General features: G+C 35.4%; 4 protein-coding genes across 4 annotated transcripts; 1 reads left to right on the forward strand and 3 right to left on the reverse strand.

Annotated features, from left to right (window-relative positions):
• The first annotated feature begins 385 nt into the window (after window positions 1-385).
• LOC114714776 (mitogen-activated protein kinase 19-like) lies at window positions 386-7,489 on the forward strand. Its single transcript, XM_028899543.1, has 10 exons — window positions 386-881; window positions 1,410-1,818; window positions 1,950-2,077; window positions 2,196-2,255; window positions 3,410-3,559; window positions 3,681-3,836; window positions 3,960-4,168; window positions 4,281-4,373; window positions 5,982-6,157; window positions 6,866-7,489. Exons 1-10 carry the CDS (start codon window positions 858-860, stop codon window positions 7,285-7,287), a joined length of 1,827 nt encoding a protein of 608 aa, XP_028755376.1. The 5' UTR covers window positions 386-857; the 3' UTR covers window positions 7,288-7,489.
• A 184-nt stretch (window positions 7,490-7,673) lies between these two features.
• LOC114714757 (protein SRG1) lies at window positions 7,674-9,747 on the reverse strand. The gene is made up of 4 exons (XM_028899523.1): window positions 9,478-9,747; window positions 9,045-9,292; window positions 8,373-8,697; window positions 7,674-8,051 (listed from the first exon to the last, which is right to left on the reverse strand). Exons 1-4 carry the CDS (start codon window positions 9,745-9,747, stop codon window positions 7,776-7,778), a joined length of 1,119 nt encoding a protein of 372 aa, XP_028755356.1. The 3' UTR covers window positions 7,674-7,775.
• A 3,055-nt stretch (window positions 9,748-12,802) lies between these two features.
• Window positions 12,803-13,369, reverse strand: LOC114714759 (endogenous alpha-amylase/subtilisin inhibitor-like). Its single transcript, XM_028899524.1, has one exon. The coding sequence runs from the start codon at window positions 13,367-13,369 to the stop codon at window positions 12,803-12,805; it is 567 nt and encodes a 188-aa protein (XP_028755357.1).
• Window positions 13,370-17,064: 3,695 nt separating this feature from the next.
• On the reverse strand, window positions 17,065-17,913 carry LOC114714739 (alpha-amylase/subtilisin inhibitor-like). Its single transcript, XM_028899506.1, has one exon. It carries the CDS (start codon window positions 17,863-17,865, stop codon window positions 17,245-17,247), a length of 621 nt encoding a protein of 206 aa, XP_028755339.1. The 5' UTR covers window positions 17,866-17,913; the 3' UTR covers window positions 17,065-17,244.
• Window positions 17,914-18,170: the final 257 nt, after the last annotated feature.

The raw sequence follows: 18,170 nt of genomic DNA on the forward strand, positions 1-18,170 counted from the left end.
TCTATATTATACAAAAAAATATATTTAAAAAGTGAAAATAATAGTTAACGGGTTGACTACGACGGATTAGAATTACCTAAAAACCAACCCGAATTCTTTTCAACTCTTATTACCTACTTCTAACTTGCCACGCGTCAACCTTCCGACCATGTTTTTTATTTTTTTTTGTTTCAAAAATATGTTGACGCATACCTACGAATACGATGTTGATTTTCCCTAAAAGGAAGCCGTTAGGGAATCAGGCTCATTATGTTGTAGTACAATTTAATTTAGTTATATATTATACGGCTGCCGACGTAGGACCCAGAGACCGTTTTCATTTCGTAAATAAATACATCAATCCATAAATAATTAGACGATCAGTCATATTTTCTCCCACCTTCTGCACAATTCTCTCCTCTCTCCCGTGTTTCTTCTTCCTGCTTTCCTGGGAATCTCTTGGCTTTTTCTTTACCCTGCGCTAAGAACCTCTGAAGAAGGAGGTTTCTGTTGCACCGCTTCCAATCCCAGCTTCTTCCTTCTCTGGGGTTTCATCCAATGAAACCCCAATTTCGAAGTTTGCAACTTTGAATCGTCTAAGTCCGATCTTTGATCTGGGTTTTGTGTGAGGAAGTGGTTGAGAGAGGAAAACGTGGTTGTTGGCGTTAGTGTGATTTTAAATCCAAGGGATTTCAAGCGATAGTGCGAGGGGGATTTTTGGCTCGAGATTTGCAGCACTGGGTGAGGAGAATTAGATGATGGTGGCTCTACTGTGAAGGCTATGCTCGCTTTTTTATTTATATTTCAGAAAGTGGAAAGACAATACGAGGTAAAGGAAGATTAGGGAGGAAAAGAACAGGAAAATTACGAAGAACAAAATGCAGCAATATCAGCTCAAGAAGGTCCTTTCTTTCGCTCTCCGATTCACGTTTCTCTCTCTCTCTCTCTCTGCGCTAAATCATTACTGTGGTACAATCTGATTGATGGAAATGATCATGTAAATGAAAATTTGGCTGACATGTTGCGGAGAGCAAAAACAATTCGAAAAAAGATCAAACATGAAGGATGACAATTGTAATTATGCGGTTTCATGTGGATTGTGTGATTGGATATTGGGGAGAAGTCTTCTGCTTCCCACTTTTCATTAGCGGTTTACTTTCCAAGTGTTTGTGATGAGCATGACAATGGCATTAGCTCCAGCCAAAAAAATTCCTTAGTACCATTACCTTCTTCCACAAGCTACTTGACTTTGATATTTTCTCTGTCTGATTTTTTTTCTTTTGGCCTGCTTCAACAATCATTACTTCTGGTGATTTTAGTGTTTCTGTATTTGATTCTAGGTGTCTTTGCTAGTCGATTCTAGTGTTTTCTTGTTAACTGATGGTGATTATTTTAAAGATAAAAGTCTTCATAGATTTATTAATGCGCAGGATATTAAAGAATTGGGTTTCTTCACTGAGTATGGGGATGCCAATAGATACAAGCTTCTTGAAGTTATAGGGAAGGGCAGCTATGGAGTTGTTTGTGCGGCGATTGACACACACACTGGAGAAAAAGTAGCAATAAAGAAGATCCACGATGTTTTTGACCATGCATCTGATGCCATTAGAATTCTTCGTGAAGTTAAATTACTCAGGCTTTTAAGGCACCCTGATATCGTAGAAATTAAGCGGATAATGATGCCACCTTCAAAGAGAGATTTCAAAGATATTTATGTAGTCTTTGAGCTCATGGAATCTGATCTCCATCAAGTCATTAAAGCTAATGATGATTTGACCCGTGAACATCATCAGTTTTTTCTTTATCAGCTCCTACGTGCATTGAAATATATGCACACAGGTATCTTTTTCTTTACCATGTCTCCTTATTTTTTTCAAATGAGTACTTCTTAACTTTCGTATATTTTAATAAGATGTGCGGGCAATAATTTGAAATGAAGTGCTACTTACTAAGCTTACGTTGTATTGTAGCAAATATGTATCACAGAGACCTCAAACCCAAGAACATACTGGCAAATGCAAATTGCAAACTCAAGATTTGTGATTTTGGACTGGCAAGAGTTGCATTCAATGATGCTCCTACAACAATATTTTGGACAGTATGTATTTTGATTTAATTTGAACTGCAAATATAGCATGTTGAAGGTATAAATGTTCTATTTATATTTAATGAGGTGCGTTGAATTTTATCATGGTTTTCTTTTGGAAATATTGCAGGATTATGTTGCTACTAGGTGGTACAGGGCCCCAGAACTCTGTGGAGCATTCTCTTCTAAGGTATAGTTTGGCAAGAATTTATTAGTTGAGCATTCTATTCTGTTACGCTGCACTCTTTGGGTCCTAAATATGAGACCCTTATATAGTGTATATAAGGGTCTCATATTTAGGACCGGAAGAGTAAGATTATAGTTTGTTGCAACCTGTTAGCTAGAAGGCCATTTGTGCTTTTTTTACGAACGATTGAATCTATCATTACATTTTCCACCAAGCCAGTTATTCTCATGTCCTTCAGGTTCTTAGATTTAAAACACTTATGGATTTGACCTATATTTGGTAATAATGACTGCTTTGCTGTTTTTATTGTCTATATTCTGTTTATTAATTGAAAGATCATGAGAAATGTAACCCATATAAAGTTATACATTTATAGTATTCCCTTGATTTTGTTTTAACTGATTTCTTACTATCCTTTTGCGGTTTCTATACTTCCCCGGTGCCATGTGCCAATAGACATCTTTTGACTGCAAACTGAAGATCATTCATAATGTAGCTTCTCCGGTCCTAGTTATGTTTAGCTATTTTACTTGTAGGCAGATAAAGATTATATGCGTGTGTACACGTTAGCAGCTTATGTTATTTACTAGTTTGCTCATGCTATGAACAATCGTTATAGTATTTACTTGCACCATATCATGGGCAATTAGTAAAATTAATATTCAAGGAGGTGTTTCTGTAACTTTAGTTGGAAGGAGGAAATGCTGGTCAAGGCATTCACTAGAATCTTACCTGAAAAGTTTTCTGGTACCTGACCTGTATTCTTGCATTTGAAGGAAATTAAAATTCAGAAAGAAATCTTTGAATGATAGAAATCCATAAGATGACATCTTTTTCAGGAATTTAGCTGATTCTTTCTATTAGGTCGATACTGCTGAGTACAGAAAGTTTGACAAAGTGCATGCGTATTTTCCAAGCTTGACTAATGCAGGATGTTGTACATGTTTCCGTATGAAATTCCTTCTGAGTGCTTATAGTAACTAGTGATGCCTAGGTTATCAATATTCTTGTTCAGGGAGGATAATTGAACTTTCCTGGAAGTTAAATTATATGTCCTTCAGGTACTTGTGTCATGTTATGCCTGTTTATCTGGGTTGCTTCGTTGAGGTATGAATTTGTCCTTTAGTAGACTGATTTTGTTGACATAATGTGTGTAGTATACACCAGCAATTGATATATGGGGTATTGGTTGCATCTTTGCTGAGGTCCTCACCGGAAAGCCATTGTTTCCTGGTAAAAGTGTTGTACATCAATTGGATTTGATTACTGATCTCCTTGGGACCCCATCAGCAGATACGATTTCAGGAGTATGGATCTTTCCTTTTATTTCTTTCTTTTTGTCTTACTTTGTGTTGTGATAAACTTTTGTGTTATTTTTCATATCTATTTAATGGTTATTGTATGTTTGATCACATTTTGATATATCAGGTTCGAAATGAGAAGGCAAGAAAATACTTGATGGAAATGAGGAAAAAACGGCCTGTGCCTTTTGAGCAGAAATTTCCAAATGCAGATCCTTTGGCGCTGCGCCTTTTGCGAAGGCTTCTAGCATTTGATCCCAAAGATAGGCCAACTGCTGAAGAGGTATCTATTTTTCTACTATTTCATGTTACCTTTGTTCTTTCCAGTGTGGATCTTGTAATGGAAAAGAATGTTTGTTTGATTTAATTTTGAAAACAAAAACATTTTTGCTTGTGTGTTTGGCAGGCACTAGCCGATCCTTATTTCAAGGGCTTGTCCAAAGTTGAGAGAGAACCTTCTTGTCAGTCAATTTCAAAGTTGGAATTTGAGTTTGAGAGGCGAAGGTTGACAAAGGAGGATATTAGAGAATTAATATATCGTGAAATACTGGAATATCACCCTCAGATGCTTAAAGATTACATAAATGGAACTGAAGGCAATTTTCTCTATCCTAGGTCTGAAATATGATTTATTGCGGATTATACATGATGTCTATTACCTAGTTTTATGAATATAATATTGATGTTTATATGTTAGATATAATTCATTGGTACATATTCCTTGCAGTGCAATAGGCCAATTCAGAAAGCAATTTGCTTATCTCGAGGAAAATGGTGGCTCAGTGACTCCTCCAGAAAGGAAGCATGCCTCCCTTCCGAGGTAAGATTAATCTGCACTTATCATGGCTAATGACTTCCTCTTAACTGTATCTTTTCTTCTCGGTTCTATATATTGTGTGTTGAGTTTAGTTGCCAGTCTAGTTGTGGGGAATGCTTAGGACTTGTTGGGTTCTGATTAAATTTTCTTCGATGTCATGAGGGTTAAAGAGATTGTGGGTTGATGGTTTACTGTATGGTGGAGCTAAGGTCAAGGGAAGATCTATTTGCATAGCTATACAGTTGTTTGGGCCTTTGGGGCTTGTGTACAGTACTTGCAAAATAAGGATTCTTGGGTTTGATGGATTCTAGGGCAGGTCTGTAGACGAATCAGCTAAGCATCAAACAGTCAAGAAGACAGCCAATAGTCAAAACCTTCACATCATTTGGTTCATTATGTAGTGCGCAACAACCTAACCAGCCTGATGTAACACACCCGCACTGCAGACAGAGCAGGAAAGAGGCAGAAATATAGAACAGAGGGAGAAAGGAAGGTGGATTTCTTAACAGAGATGGTGAGCAAGAGGAGGGACAGAACGTAGGAGGGGTTTAGGCAGAGAAATGAACGGAGAGATATGACTAGAAGGAGGGAGAATATGAAGAAACTGGAGGGGCATGAGAAGGAAGGGAGAAGTGACAAAAGTAAGGGTGCGGGTTTTTTTTTTGGGGGGGGGGGGGGGGGGAGGAGTGTAGCTAAACCATATCAAAATTGATTTTCATTATCATCCTAGTCTCGTTCCACGTGCTGCATTGTCGCTATTTATAGAAGCCACTGTAAGGTTTACTTCTTATGAAGCAAACATCCCACTTGCAGCTCATTTGATACAATCATTAAACAACCCAATTGCCAAATAAAGTAAAATCAGAAAGTAATCAAATATAAAAGTGAGATAGATTTTCTTCTATAGGAGGTTTCTTCAAAATGTAAGAGTAAGGCGTATCAATTCTTTTATTCCATCACAGCTGCTTATTCTCATAAAAGCAGCCCAAAGTCCCTAACTTCGTGTTTGTTCCCTGGCTCATTTTATATGAAACCTCAAAGTGGCTCTATTTTATCATAATCCACCATATACTAATTCCATTCATTTAATGTCCCTTTCTTTGGTGTCATTGAGATAGGAATTTCTAGTCTCTGTTTCTATTTCTATATACATGAAGAGTTTTGAAATCATCATATAATAATCCAGAAACTGTGATAGAAAAGAAAAAGGGAGTTTTGTGATGATTTTGAAATTGTTTACTTCATTGGTAATTTTGGATTTAAAGTAACATATGGGCCACTTTTTTTTTTTTTTGCCCCCCAAAAGAAGTGATAGTTGGGGGAGCATGGGAGAGTATGGGGAAGGAAAACCTTGAGGAAATAACCCCCCTTTTTTATTTTAAATAAACTGGCCCTTAAATTGCATTTTCACTTAATAAATTCTAAATTGTGAAGTTATGAGGTATTTCAATCAGGTCCAATTTTAAAGCCCTGTTAAACTAGCAAAACTCTTTAAGCTTTTTTTTTTTTTTTGGGCCGCTTCCTGCACCAGAATTCTTTCTTAATTGAATGTTTTTCTGATCCGTATACCATCCATATGATTAATAAATTTGCTTTTTATCCCTTTCGAAGGCCTGCTATTTACTCGGGTACGGTCCCTCTTAATACAAAGCCAAATTTCAATTTGTACGAGAACAAACAAAATGCAGAACAAAATGCAGAAGAGGCATATAAGAGTTTCAGAGAAGCTGAATCAAATTCTGGAAGTCAATGGAGGGGTTCCCGGCCTCCGCCAAGAGCGCCAGCAGGTATAACCTGTAGTTAATGTGTTGGTTGCTTATTTCCTTCCTTAATATTTAGATGAAATGAGAAATCTATCCGGCGAAGTAAGAAAAGTATACACATACGAGGACAACAAATTGTTCTAACTTCCGAGCGAACTGGGACTCCATAGAAGGAAGCCGAGGGTTGAGAATAACAAAGATGCCATGAAAATAACCATCCCGTTGGGTTAAAATTTGTCATCACACTCCAGCCTTGAGCACCTGTGTGCCTAATAACTGGTCCCTCCGAAACTCTGATGTACGAGTATAAATGAACAGAAGTTCGATCATTAATTAATAACGCATTTGTCTTGACGCGCATGTGTGTGTAATTCTTATAAAAATATCAATTTCACACACATATTCAAGCATAATAAATAAGTTCGCAATTTTTAGCTTGATATGAGTTGGGGCGTTGGGAACATATGCTGGTCTATTTATGGAAGAAGCCACGGTTTTCTTCTTCTAATTCTCTCCTTGAGGCCAAGGTGAAGCTTAGAAGGCTGGGAAATGATGGGCCCATAGCTAATGGATCCATCATATTCAAAATGAGCTAGTTAGCGACTTCTATATTCTTCAATATGCTGGTTCTATTGTTTGCAGATAAGGAGGGGGGGGGGGAGTGTGCTGGTTCTATTGTTTATTGGCTTGTCTATCTACATTATTAACTGCTTTTATCAACGCTTCCCACAGCTAAGCCCGGGAGAGTGGTAGGCCCAGTTGTACCCTACGAAAACGGGAGAATCACAAATACTTTTTATGATTCAAGGATCTTTTATCAAAATGCTCTTCCCCAAGCGGCTGGTTCTCCTCACTGCTTTTTCAGACCTCAACCGACAAACTCACAGAAGACTGTATCAGAGACACACCAGGTTTTTTCACAATGCAAGCGTCAAGTCCCATTCCAGCAGTGTCACCACCTAGCCAGGCCTGCAATTGACCTCAACTCCAACCCATACCAACAACAAACCACGATTGACCGGTTTGATAATCCCATGATTACAGTTGATACGAAGCTGCAGCAGGCACAATCTCACTTTGGTGCAGTTGGCTCTGCAGCTGTGGCCATCGGAGCTCATAGACATTCTGGTGCTGTTCAGTATGGATTGTCATAGGTTAAGGACTTTTGTGAAAGGTGCTATGCTTTTCATGTCAGGAGTTGGATGGTAGGAGGTTGATTAAATCATTAAACAGGTTTAGGTTTTTTTCTTCATTTTCCTTTTTCCCCTTTTCGGTTCTTCAGGTTGCAGTTCTTGTATAAATATACATGTACATTTAATTGATTAATGAGAAATCAATTGTTCCTCTCAATCTTGACTTGATGATCTTCTATTGTCTTGAGGACACCAACATGCACAGATAGATACACGCACATGCGCATGCATACACTTACATATGATTGTACACACGTATACATGGAAGATGGAACATATCAGCTCAATTTTATGGGCAGAAATTGTCATTGATATCTGCTCATCTGCAACTATAAGACATCTAGGCAAAGCCTATTCTTTTGTTTTTAGTAGCCTAGGCGTCAAGCCTGACGGAAGATTAATTTAAAATCACAAATGCAGAAACTGTGAGAAGTCTGTTGATAATATATTCACTCGGTTTTTTCTTCATTTCCATTGCATTGTTGGATCCTCATGGCCTCTAGATAGGATTTTCCCTGGAGTTCACGACTGAATAGGCCTCTGAAGTATTCATCTACTCCTATTCTTTTGAACTTTGGTGGAGTATGGTCAGTGACCAAGCTTGGTGAAGGACCTATCTCTGCATCATATCTTGGATTATAAAATGTAGCAATGGAGAGTCTCTCTCTCTCAGAGTTTACTATTGCTCGGTGCTCAATACTTCGGTATGTCCCATTGGTTATGATCTGCCATATAAAATATGCAGAAAAAGAAAAGAACTTATGTGGGTACGAGAATCATTGAAAAATTTGGCAAAAATGATGCATATGCCTCTTTAATTCAGTATTAAACTCTTCAATTTGGAGATCGAAAGATTGATTTTCACTATCTCTTTTTCTAGTGCAATTTAATCCTAGTTATAAATGACTTTGTAACATGGATTCAGCCTGTGAATGCACTTTAGGTAAAATGGAGGGATAGAGAGGGAATGGTAGGTCCCATTTTTGAAGTTGTGGGTCCCACTCCCTGTTTATCCTTCTGCACATTATCTATTTTCTATGTTATACCTCTAGTATGTCTCCAATGTTGAGAACGAATGCATTAGGGAGAGGCCTAACAGGTACCCACATGCCATCTTTTCTTATCTGAAGGCCTTCTACTTCATTGAGCTGCAGAAGAATGGTGAGACCTACAGCATCAGAATGGGGTGTGAGACCAATGACTTTGTGAGGCTGAGGACATGGTGGATAATAGTTCATCCTCATTGATTGCATTCCTTCTTTAAATAACTCTCTCATTTCCATGCTTTCCATCTGCAGGGCTTTTTCCATTTGTTCCATAATAGCCACTGCTAGATTTTTCATCTCAGCTGAGTACAGTTCTAGAGTTTCTCTGTATTCAAAACTTGATTCAGCATTAAATCAAGTAGCTGATAAGGAATATATGTAGATTATCTATTGGGCATGCAAAATATTTATGAGAAGGAAATGAGATCAGAAATGGCTTTTATGTCCTATGCATTTGCGCAAAGCTTGAAATGAGCCAATATTGTTCATAGCTTGTAAATAGTGTGGCTTCCTCCGTGTTGACTAGCAAAGAGAAGGAGATAAGGAAAGAAAAATGTGAGGAGAATATAAAATCCCCCATCAAACCTAAAAACAACTCTTGAGGTAAATCAATTTTTTCCTACGAAGAAATATGCATACATCTATCTATAGAGAGAGAGAGAGAGATGGAACCTGAAAGGAAGAGGGAGTTGAGGGAATAGGTGAGGCTTCCTCAAATGGACTGGAAGTGTATTGATGAAGAAAAGGTCACCCCAATCAAGCTTTTGATCTTCACTCACAACAAAGGCTTGTCCAAATCCCTCCACATCATCTTCTCTCTGCCAAAACTTGTTCTTCTCTGACATTCCCAGATTGAAGAATTCATGTGTCTCCTCCTTCATCTTCTCCACCAACCGCGACCCCACTCCGTGATTCACCAACTACACCAAGTATTTCAGTCGTCAATCAATATTCTGTTCATTTTCAATTCCATAGTTATCTTAAATCAAGCAAATTCATTCATTTAGTCCTTTCTTTCTTTCTTTCTTGTTTATTAATTTAGATTGTAATGCAAGTGAAGTATAACTGACAAAAGATGAGGGTAGAGATAGAGAAAAGAGACCACCTGGAAGAATCCCCAGTTTTTGCAAGCAAGGTGAAGCTTAGCCAATTCTTCAGAACTGGCTGATTCCTCAGTGATCAATCTCTGCATATCAATCACTGGGATTTCTGGCAAATCATCTGACTCTGAAACAATAATTTCTTGTTGTTGATCAGGACGAATATATCTGTCTGGAATCTCAGTGATCTCCTTCTTTGCTAACTCTTGAACTGACGGAACAATCAGAGAATTCCATTTTGGCTTGGCTGCTTCTTCCATGGCCTTCCCTGACATCTCACCAACCCTTGACCCTTCTTTCTATCAATACTAGATGTTAGCCTTTATATTACACGGACTTTTGAAGGTGCTTTGCACCATGTATAATCTATGTATTTTTGGCTGAATATTTATAATCTATGTATCTGTATTGTGTTGTCCTCTGTGAGTCTGACTTTTAGCTTCTTGAGGGTCCCGCTGTTCCTATCATCCAATTCCCGTCACTTGCTTTATGGCCGTCCTTGGATTGTAGAAACTTGCATTTCAAGAGGTGGGGTTACAATACTTCGTTTCAATAGTATCATGTAATCATCGTGGCTGGTCCAAGAAAACAAGTGGTTGGATTTGTTATTCATTAAGAAAATCGTGTGGGCGTTATGATTGAGATTGATCATAATTATTGATTGATTTGAGAAATAAAATACTCTATCCAGTTTTTAATATAAAACTCATTTTGTAATACAAAGTAAAAATTAAACTATAAAGTACCTCTAATATTAACGACCGGATGAATATATTTTTTTAGAAGGCACCTTTTTGTTGCCTTTTTCTTTTGTTTTTTGTTTTTTGAATTAGAGATGCAGCCCTAACAATTTAGGGTTCATTTAAATTGGCAGTAGAAAAAGTACTCCTCCGGTCCTAATTATAAGACCCAATTGACTTATTTGAGGAGATTAAGGAAGTAAATTAAGTTGGTTATTTATAATAAATAAGTGTTGTTATTCCTAAAATATCCTTGCTAATTAAGTATATTGGCTAAAACTATCATTATTAGAAGGATTATCTTGGAAAAAAATGCATAAATATAAAAGAAAAAATGGATTGGGTCTTATAATTAGGACCAAATAAAAAGTCAAATTGGGTCTTATAATAAGGACCGGAGGAGTATCATATTTTCAATTTGACTTTTAGAAAAATTAGATTAGATAAAAATTAAATTGGATAATATAATTTATAAAAATTAATGAAATTAGTTAAATTAACAAAGGAGACATAAGGATTGAGGCATATTGTGAAATTAATGAAGATAATATACAAAATAAAATTTTAATTGAGAGGTAAAGTAGATCAGAGTTTTTTATAATTAGAAACAAACTTTGTTGATTATGTATAAATGAAAATTAAAAAAAATTAAAAAAATACGGCAAATGCAAGTAAAATATAAATCTGGGCAAGTTTAAAATATATATCCAGACAAATTTAAAAACGGGAAATTGAGATTAAAGATCCATTGAAAACATATTTCGGGGAAAAGATCTAAATTGTAGAATACAAAAAAAAAAAATTGCCGAAACGCAAAAGATAAATACAAATTTTTGTTCAGGTTATTTTCCCTAAATGTCTTTCATTATGTCTATAATCCCATTTTTCCACAAAATTTTTTTCTATATATTAATTATATTTTATACCATATATTAATATTAATATTAATATTGATTTTAGGGATTATAATTTAAAAAATAATCTTATTGCATTTTTTTAAAAATTAAAGCCTAATAATTTTTATATTTATTGGTTATGGGGGCTATTTAGTGGAGCCTAAGTGACAAAGGCCCAACTCATTTGGGCCTCAAAAGGTGTTTCAGAGATTGTCCCAAAAACTTAAACTCAGTCCTCTAACATGGGGCATGGATTCAGCCTTTAATTTTTATATTTGTTTCATTTGATATGCTCATTTGATATGCGTCAAATTTTGCAAATAATATTATAATTAGGAAAAATGGAAAAAAAGATTGTCAAAATAGAAAAATTACAAATAAGAATCCACAACAACATGACTATGAGTTTTGACAAAAATTTTTGGAAACCGGTCTTTGTGTGCAATTTTTCTGTTTCGGTGGTTTCTTTTGTTTTTATTTTTCCTTATAATTATGATTGGAAAAAAAATCCATTTGGTTTAATGTTCTAAATATAATTATCAAATTCAAAAATTATTTGTACCATACTACTACTATGTTACTACACTATAACGTATAAAACAACCTTAAAATATAACACCATCTAAACTCTTTTGATTACTTAGTGATTGTTCTTCATCATTTCTTTTCTAAAATTCATACAAGATCAATATAATAATTAATTTAATTTTCATTCAATAGAATATAGGGCAACGACAAAACTTTAGGTGCAAAATCTTTGTGCTAAGAACATAGAGCTAAACAAATAAACAAGAACAGACCCAAAGAAACAGAAAGGAACTCATTGAAGACAAAAGGCAAAGCGACAAATCAAAGCACAAATCAATGAATCCTTTGGCAATTCGCAATGCTCAATCAGAAGGGCAAAACCCATAATTTTATGATATAACTATTACTCTATCAGTTCATTTTTATAAGATATCATTGTAAAATATGTCACGTTTCTTTATAGAGTTAATACAATTTTTTATCCTTTCAGTTTGCTTCAATTTTGGTTTTAATTCTTCAAGTTTCAAATTATAGGTTTTGGTCTTTCAAGTTTCTTTTCATCTAAAACATAAGTTCTTATAATTTAATAAAAATTTAGACTATTTTGCCCTTTGATGACCAAAATTTGTGACTTGAAATTTGAGGAACCAAAATAAAAATTCATACAGATTTAAAGGACTAAAGATTATATTAACCTTTCTTTTTTAATAAGACATATTTAGATATCATATTAGATTTTGTGTTTTGATTTCCCATTTTACCCCCTAATTCCCACATATTCTCGCTCCATCACATAGGAGGGAATATTTTTTGCAAAAAGGTTGCATTTTTTTTCCCTTTACATATTTACTATTTTCAACTAACATTTCAAACAACATAATTTAGTTAATTATCTCTTATAGTAAAAGAGAACGGAGGGAGTAAAATATAACCGTGATAAGCAAAATTAAACAAACAATCATTCCTTCATAAAAGTCCCTTGGACTTGGGAGCTTTATTTATTACATCCAAACTTCATAGTACATGACAATACATATATTTCTTTCATCCTCTTAATATATGCTATAAGGATGAATCACTTACCCCCTCAATTATTCCACTTAATATAACTTTAACAACCCAAACATTAAACAACTCGATTCACAAACCTAACTGCATAATGACGATTATGCCCTCTGAAACTGAACAGGAAGAGCATTACCATCCAGAGCTGCCAGAAGCATCCCATTCAGAACCATATTACCAACAAAGCTACAATCTAAGTTACAATATGGACACACCTCCGTAGGACACCATTGAATGTAATAGGTTCCTCGGAACTGTGTCCCCACAATCTGAAAATAGTACGTATAGTTGCCACTACCATAGCTACCACCAGCCATGATAAGCCTTCTTCCACTTATCGGGTCCGTCTGGCCCACCATCCATCTTGCTGATTGACCACATACTGTGCTGATGCTAAACGTCAACGTGGAGTCTGTATTTTCTGTCACATAGCTGGTTCCGGTGTATGGCTGGATGGTCACCGGCAAGCCTAGCCCTTGGTAGTTGGATTGCTGGCCAACGTTGAGAGGGCACGTGTTGTTGAAGTTGATGACAGTGAAGCCGCCGCCGCCGGAGTTTGATCTGGCAGGCACAATGTAGTACCTAACTCCGCTTTGAATAGGATTGCCGTACCTATCGACCACCTCGCCAGTGGTGTTTTGTATTTCGGATAGGGCTAACGTGGCCATCATCATGAGAAGGCATGCAAGGCAAAGGACTGAACTTGAAGACAATTTCATATTGATGATTCTTTGTAATTATCGATGATTTTGGTATGTGAGATTGTGTGTTTAGCAGAGAAGGGATGAGGTATTTATAGGGACATGGATAGGGTTTGCTTGTGATGAATCGTATGTAAACGTAACATCACACCTTAATTTGAGTTTAAATAATGCTCAACCGAAATTTTAATTTTTCTTCATGGAAAACTCAAATCTTTTTGACAAATTTAGGGGTTTTTTTAAAGATTAATCTTGGCATGTTAACTTATGGTTCAGAACTTTTTAGATGTTATGGAGCTATTTATTGAGTGGTTTTTACTTTTTAGCACTCCCTCTTCTGATTCTATATATAAGAAAACTTTTGTTTTTTTTTTTTTTAAAGCGATGGCTTCTGTCTATTTAATTTATAAGTGATACTGATTAATAGTTTGTCTGAAATTTACATAATTTGGTTATTTGTATCTAATAAAAAGAAGTATAACTATGGGAGAAAATATATTAAAAAGATTTTGCCATGGAAGTTTTAAGTATAGGCTAACCTTAATTGGGATGAATATATATAGATGTTTTTAGTTCGTGAATCACTATAATATCATAGTTCCCATTTGTTGTGGATAAAGCAATTTTCGGTAATATTACCATTTTTCATGATAAATAATATTCATAGTTAATGCAATATTAAGTATACATACGGGGAGATTTATATTATAATGCACATTACATTATAATTAGTATTAACCCAGAGGACACCTGTGAGCTGTGATCATATATTTTCCCTTTGATGATGATTGATATTCATTTAAATTCTGTTTTAGTGTTAATTTTGAGCTTTTGAGATGTCATTGAAGCCCAAATCGTATTCACACACGCTATATAAATATCCATTATTCTTTATTAAAGGCAATACACGTAATTAAGCAATTTCAAATATTTTAACATTCTTCCCGTAAATTTTTAGCAATCATGGTGGGATCTCCACTTAATGTCGATGGCTTTTTCATGAAATACTAGTTTTTTGCCCCAACTTTGGAGATGCTTATTTCAAACTATATTAATCTAGTCTGGTTATGTTATTTTATACTTAAATATAATCTATCATTATCTATTAATGTAAAAAAAATTGATAATTATTACTCTTCCGGTCCTTAATATAAGATCTATTTAACTAATTTGATTAGATTAAGAAAGTTAGGTAAGTTAGTTACTTATAAGAAATGTGACATATTTTTTCTAAAACACCATAAATCATCTTTTCTAATATCCTCCATCTTTCTTCTCCTTGATTATGGTTAAAAGAGTATTCATAGGGGTAATTTAAAAAATAATAATAAATATGAGAAATAGGTCTTATATAGACTAAAATTAATTGAACAATTAGATCCTATATTAAGAATTAGAGAAGTATCAAATTGCTATTTCTTCCTCCATGTTGCTGTTTCCTTAATCATTTTTTAATCAGTAAAATATAAATTTTTTTGTCAAAGATTAAATTCAATCCGGCTGGCAAAAAATTTCAAATATTTGCCGACTCTATTTGATTTGATTTGATTGCCATCATTTATGGAGGTATATTTAAGGGTTAACATATTTTTTGATTGCTCCCGATCAATATATTAGACTTTCAAATTTGCATCTTATAGTTAATTAATAGGAGTGCCTAATTTATAATCAAATCTTAGATATAATTTGATGCTCTATCTATCATATTTAATGTACTTATTATCCAAAATTGGGTGATATCTGAAATTACACGTAAATAGTTCTTATTTGGTTAACACAACTAAATAATCAATAAATGACTTATATTCAAATCGATATTATTAACATTCAAATCTGTTTAAAATTTGCCCTTTTCATATTACAACTTAACAATAAATTAAATGAACTGAAAGACTTGTAGCAATAATGGATTTAATTTAGATTATGAGTTGCTCTTTTCTTGGAATTAATATGTATAGCGTCCTCACTAGTCACTATCATGTATGTAATAAAACAAGGGAGATTTCATTAACATTATTAAAGACTCATAGTAACTGTTTGACGTTCATCGCTTCCTCTTACTAAAATCGTCATCACTGTTCTTCTCTCACCGTCGTTGTCATTGTTTTTGTTCTTTATCTAATTTGGGCATTTTCCACCAATGCAGATCATCATTAACATGGCAATAATACACTAATTAACCTTTAATCTCAAATGAATATAACTCACTAGTCACTACTGCTGCTAGAAAACAGAAAACTTGAAGGTCCAACTTCATCCCTCCATTTTGTCAGCTCATGTGTTCTTCTTTTTCTTTTGACGAATGCGAGTGATTTGGTCTGAATATACTACCTCCTATCCTTATTATAAGATCTCATTTGTAGACTATAAATGGGATCTTATAATTAGGATAAAAAGTGGATCAGGGTAGAATTGTTCTTCCTCCAACACAACATCTTTCTGACAAAGGGAGGAAAACCCCAAAAAGGAAAACATCTATCGACGACAGGCCATGCATGAGACAACACATCCCAGGTTTCTAGCTTCATACATAAGTATTCGAATGTCTTAAGCTTGAGTTCGATTGAAAAATGGGCAGGTGGTCCTTTTTTGATTTTGAAGATGGCGTTAGGTAAAGAAAGAGACTTTGAAGAGAAGAGGGCAAAATGGGTCTAAAAGCTTCAAACTTAAATACACCGCTCCTATCTCTCCTCTTTGTGTTTTCCTTCTGGAATTTTCTCTGGAAAGTTCAACCCTGCTTTGTTGTTCAGAAAACGGAGGAATCCCAGATGATGGGGTCAGAATTTTGCACGATGAGGGGAAGTATATATGATGGCCAAATAATCGGCGAGAAGCGATCAAGAGTGCTTCTTCTTCTTCTTCATCTTCATGTTCTTTCATTTTTACTTTTAACCATCATTGAACTATAACCAAGATAAAGTAATAACTATAATTTGTTGATTATGCCTCACAAACACACAACAGATCTCGTCTCGACCTTATTGTGCCAAGAGCCCAAGAGAAGAGAAGGGCAGGTTCATTTCATCCTGTGCAATAATACCCTTCGGGAGAGAGACGCAATAAATATCTTTTTTTAACGTCTGTTTTGCACAGAGGAGAAAAGTGACATATTTCACGTCTGACAAATGACAAATGACAAATGACAGCACAAAAGCTTCAGTCATAACTTAATTTATTGTAAAAAATTTTCAGTGAATCACTAAGGGGAACTAATAAATTACTGAATTGAAAAGTGAGGTATAATGTGGTGAAATACCTGACATTCACAAATCTCAAATTGTCTTTATCAACCAGTTAGAGATTTATTGAATTTGCCAACCAGGTTTGATATTTTTCCTATTTCAAGTGGCTCTATATGAAATTTTTCCTAAATAAAATAATTCAATTTTTTATAGGATAAAGACGCAAATAAATACGTTCAACATTCACAAAACCCAAATCAATTCCCCTAGACGAAGAATCCCAAAGCACTCAGAAAAGGTGGGAGTTTAATTCTTCAATTGAGGTGTTTGAAATCCCATTTTAATTTAAGGTATGATTTAGTCTAGAATCAAAGGTCTTTTATGTCTTTTTTCCTTTTTTATACTTCCAAGAAAATTTATAAAACCACTTAAATATTAAAATGATGAAAAAAATTTTAAATTAAATATCACCACTGTATCTCATAAAAGACAATTTGGAGCTTCATTATGCTACATTATTACAACAAAAGACATGATATCTTCTTTTCATCCATTTATTCTGCTAATTAGGATGAATCAATAGACCCCAATTATTCCTTCCAACAACAATAACCCAAATACTAAACAAATCGATTCAGAAAACTATAACAATAATGACGATTATGCCCTCCTCTCAAACACAACAGGAAGAACATTACCATCCAAAGCCCCCAGAATCTTCCTATTCTCACGTAATCCACCGATAGTCCCACAATCGAACCTACAAGTGGGACACACTTCGGTAGGACACCATTGAATATTATAGATTCCTTCGGACTGTGTCTCCACAATCCTAAAGTAGTTACTATAATCACGACCACCATTGGTACCACCAGTCACGATAAGTCTTCTTCCATTCGTCCTGTCCCTCCCGCCGACCTTCCATTCTGTTGATTGAACACATATGGTGCCGGCCGAGAATGCCACCTTGAAGTCCCTGTTCACTTTCACGACGTTGTCTTCTCCGGCATACGGCGTGAAGATCACCGGGATGCCTTCCCCTGAGTCCGTGTTCACCTGGCCGACGTAGAGAGGGCAGGAGTTGTTGCGGTCGATGAGAGTGAATCGGCCGCCGGAGTCGGTTATGGCGGGCTTGATGTAGTACTCAAGGCCGCGTTGAAGAGGACGGCGGTTTGTGTCGAGCACGGAGGCGTTGTCATCGGATTGGGACAGGGCTGACGTGGCCATCATCATGATGAGAAGCCATGCAAGGCATAGAACTGAGCTTGAAGCCAACTTCATATTGATTCTTTAAAAAAAGGAAGGGTTTTTGGTTATGGATATGTTGGATTGATTTGTGTTTTGCAGAGAAGAGAGGATAATTAAGGTATTTATAGGGATATGGTTAGGGTTGAAAATAACGAGGTTGATGAGTTAAAGTCCAAGATGTACAAATATCTTACTTGTACGTTCCCTTACGTCGACTTTGATATATTAATTGACAAGTAGACGAGTTTTGCATGTGCCGTGAGCTAATTTTGATGAGCCGTACGCTTGTGTCCATTACACCTTTGACTTTGGATGAAAATCCAAAGTTATACTTTTTT

This window comes from Neltuma alba, unplaced genomic scaffold (assembly GCF_004799145.2).
Source record: "Neltuma alba isolate B1F8T4 unplaced genomic scaffold, ASM479914v2 tig00011541_pilon, whole genome shotgun sequence".
NCBI lineage: Eukaryota > Viridiplantae > Streptophyta > Magnoliopsida > Fabales > Fabaceae > Neltuma > Neltuma alba.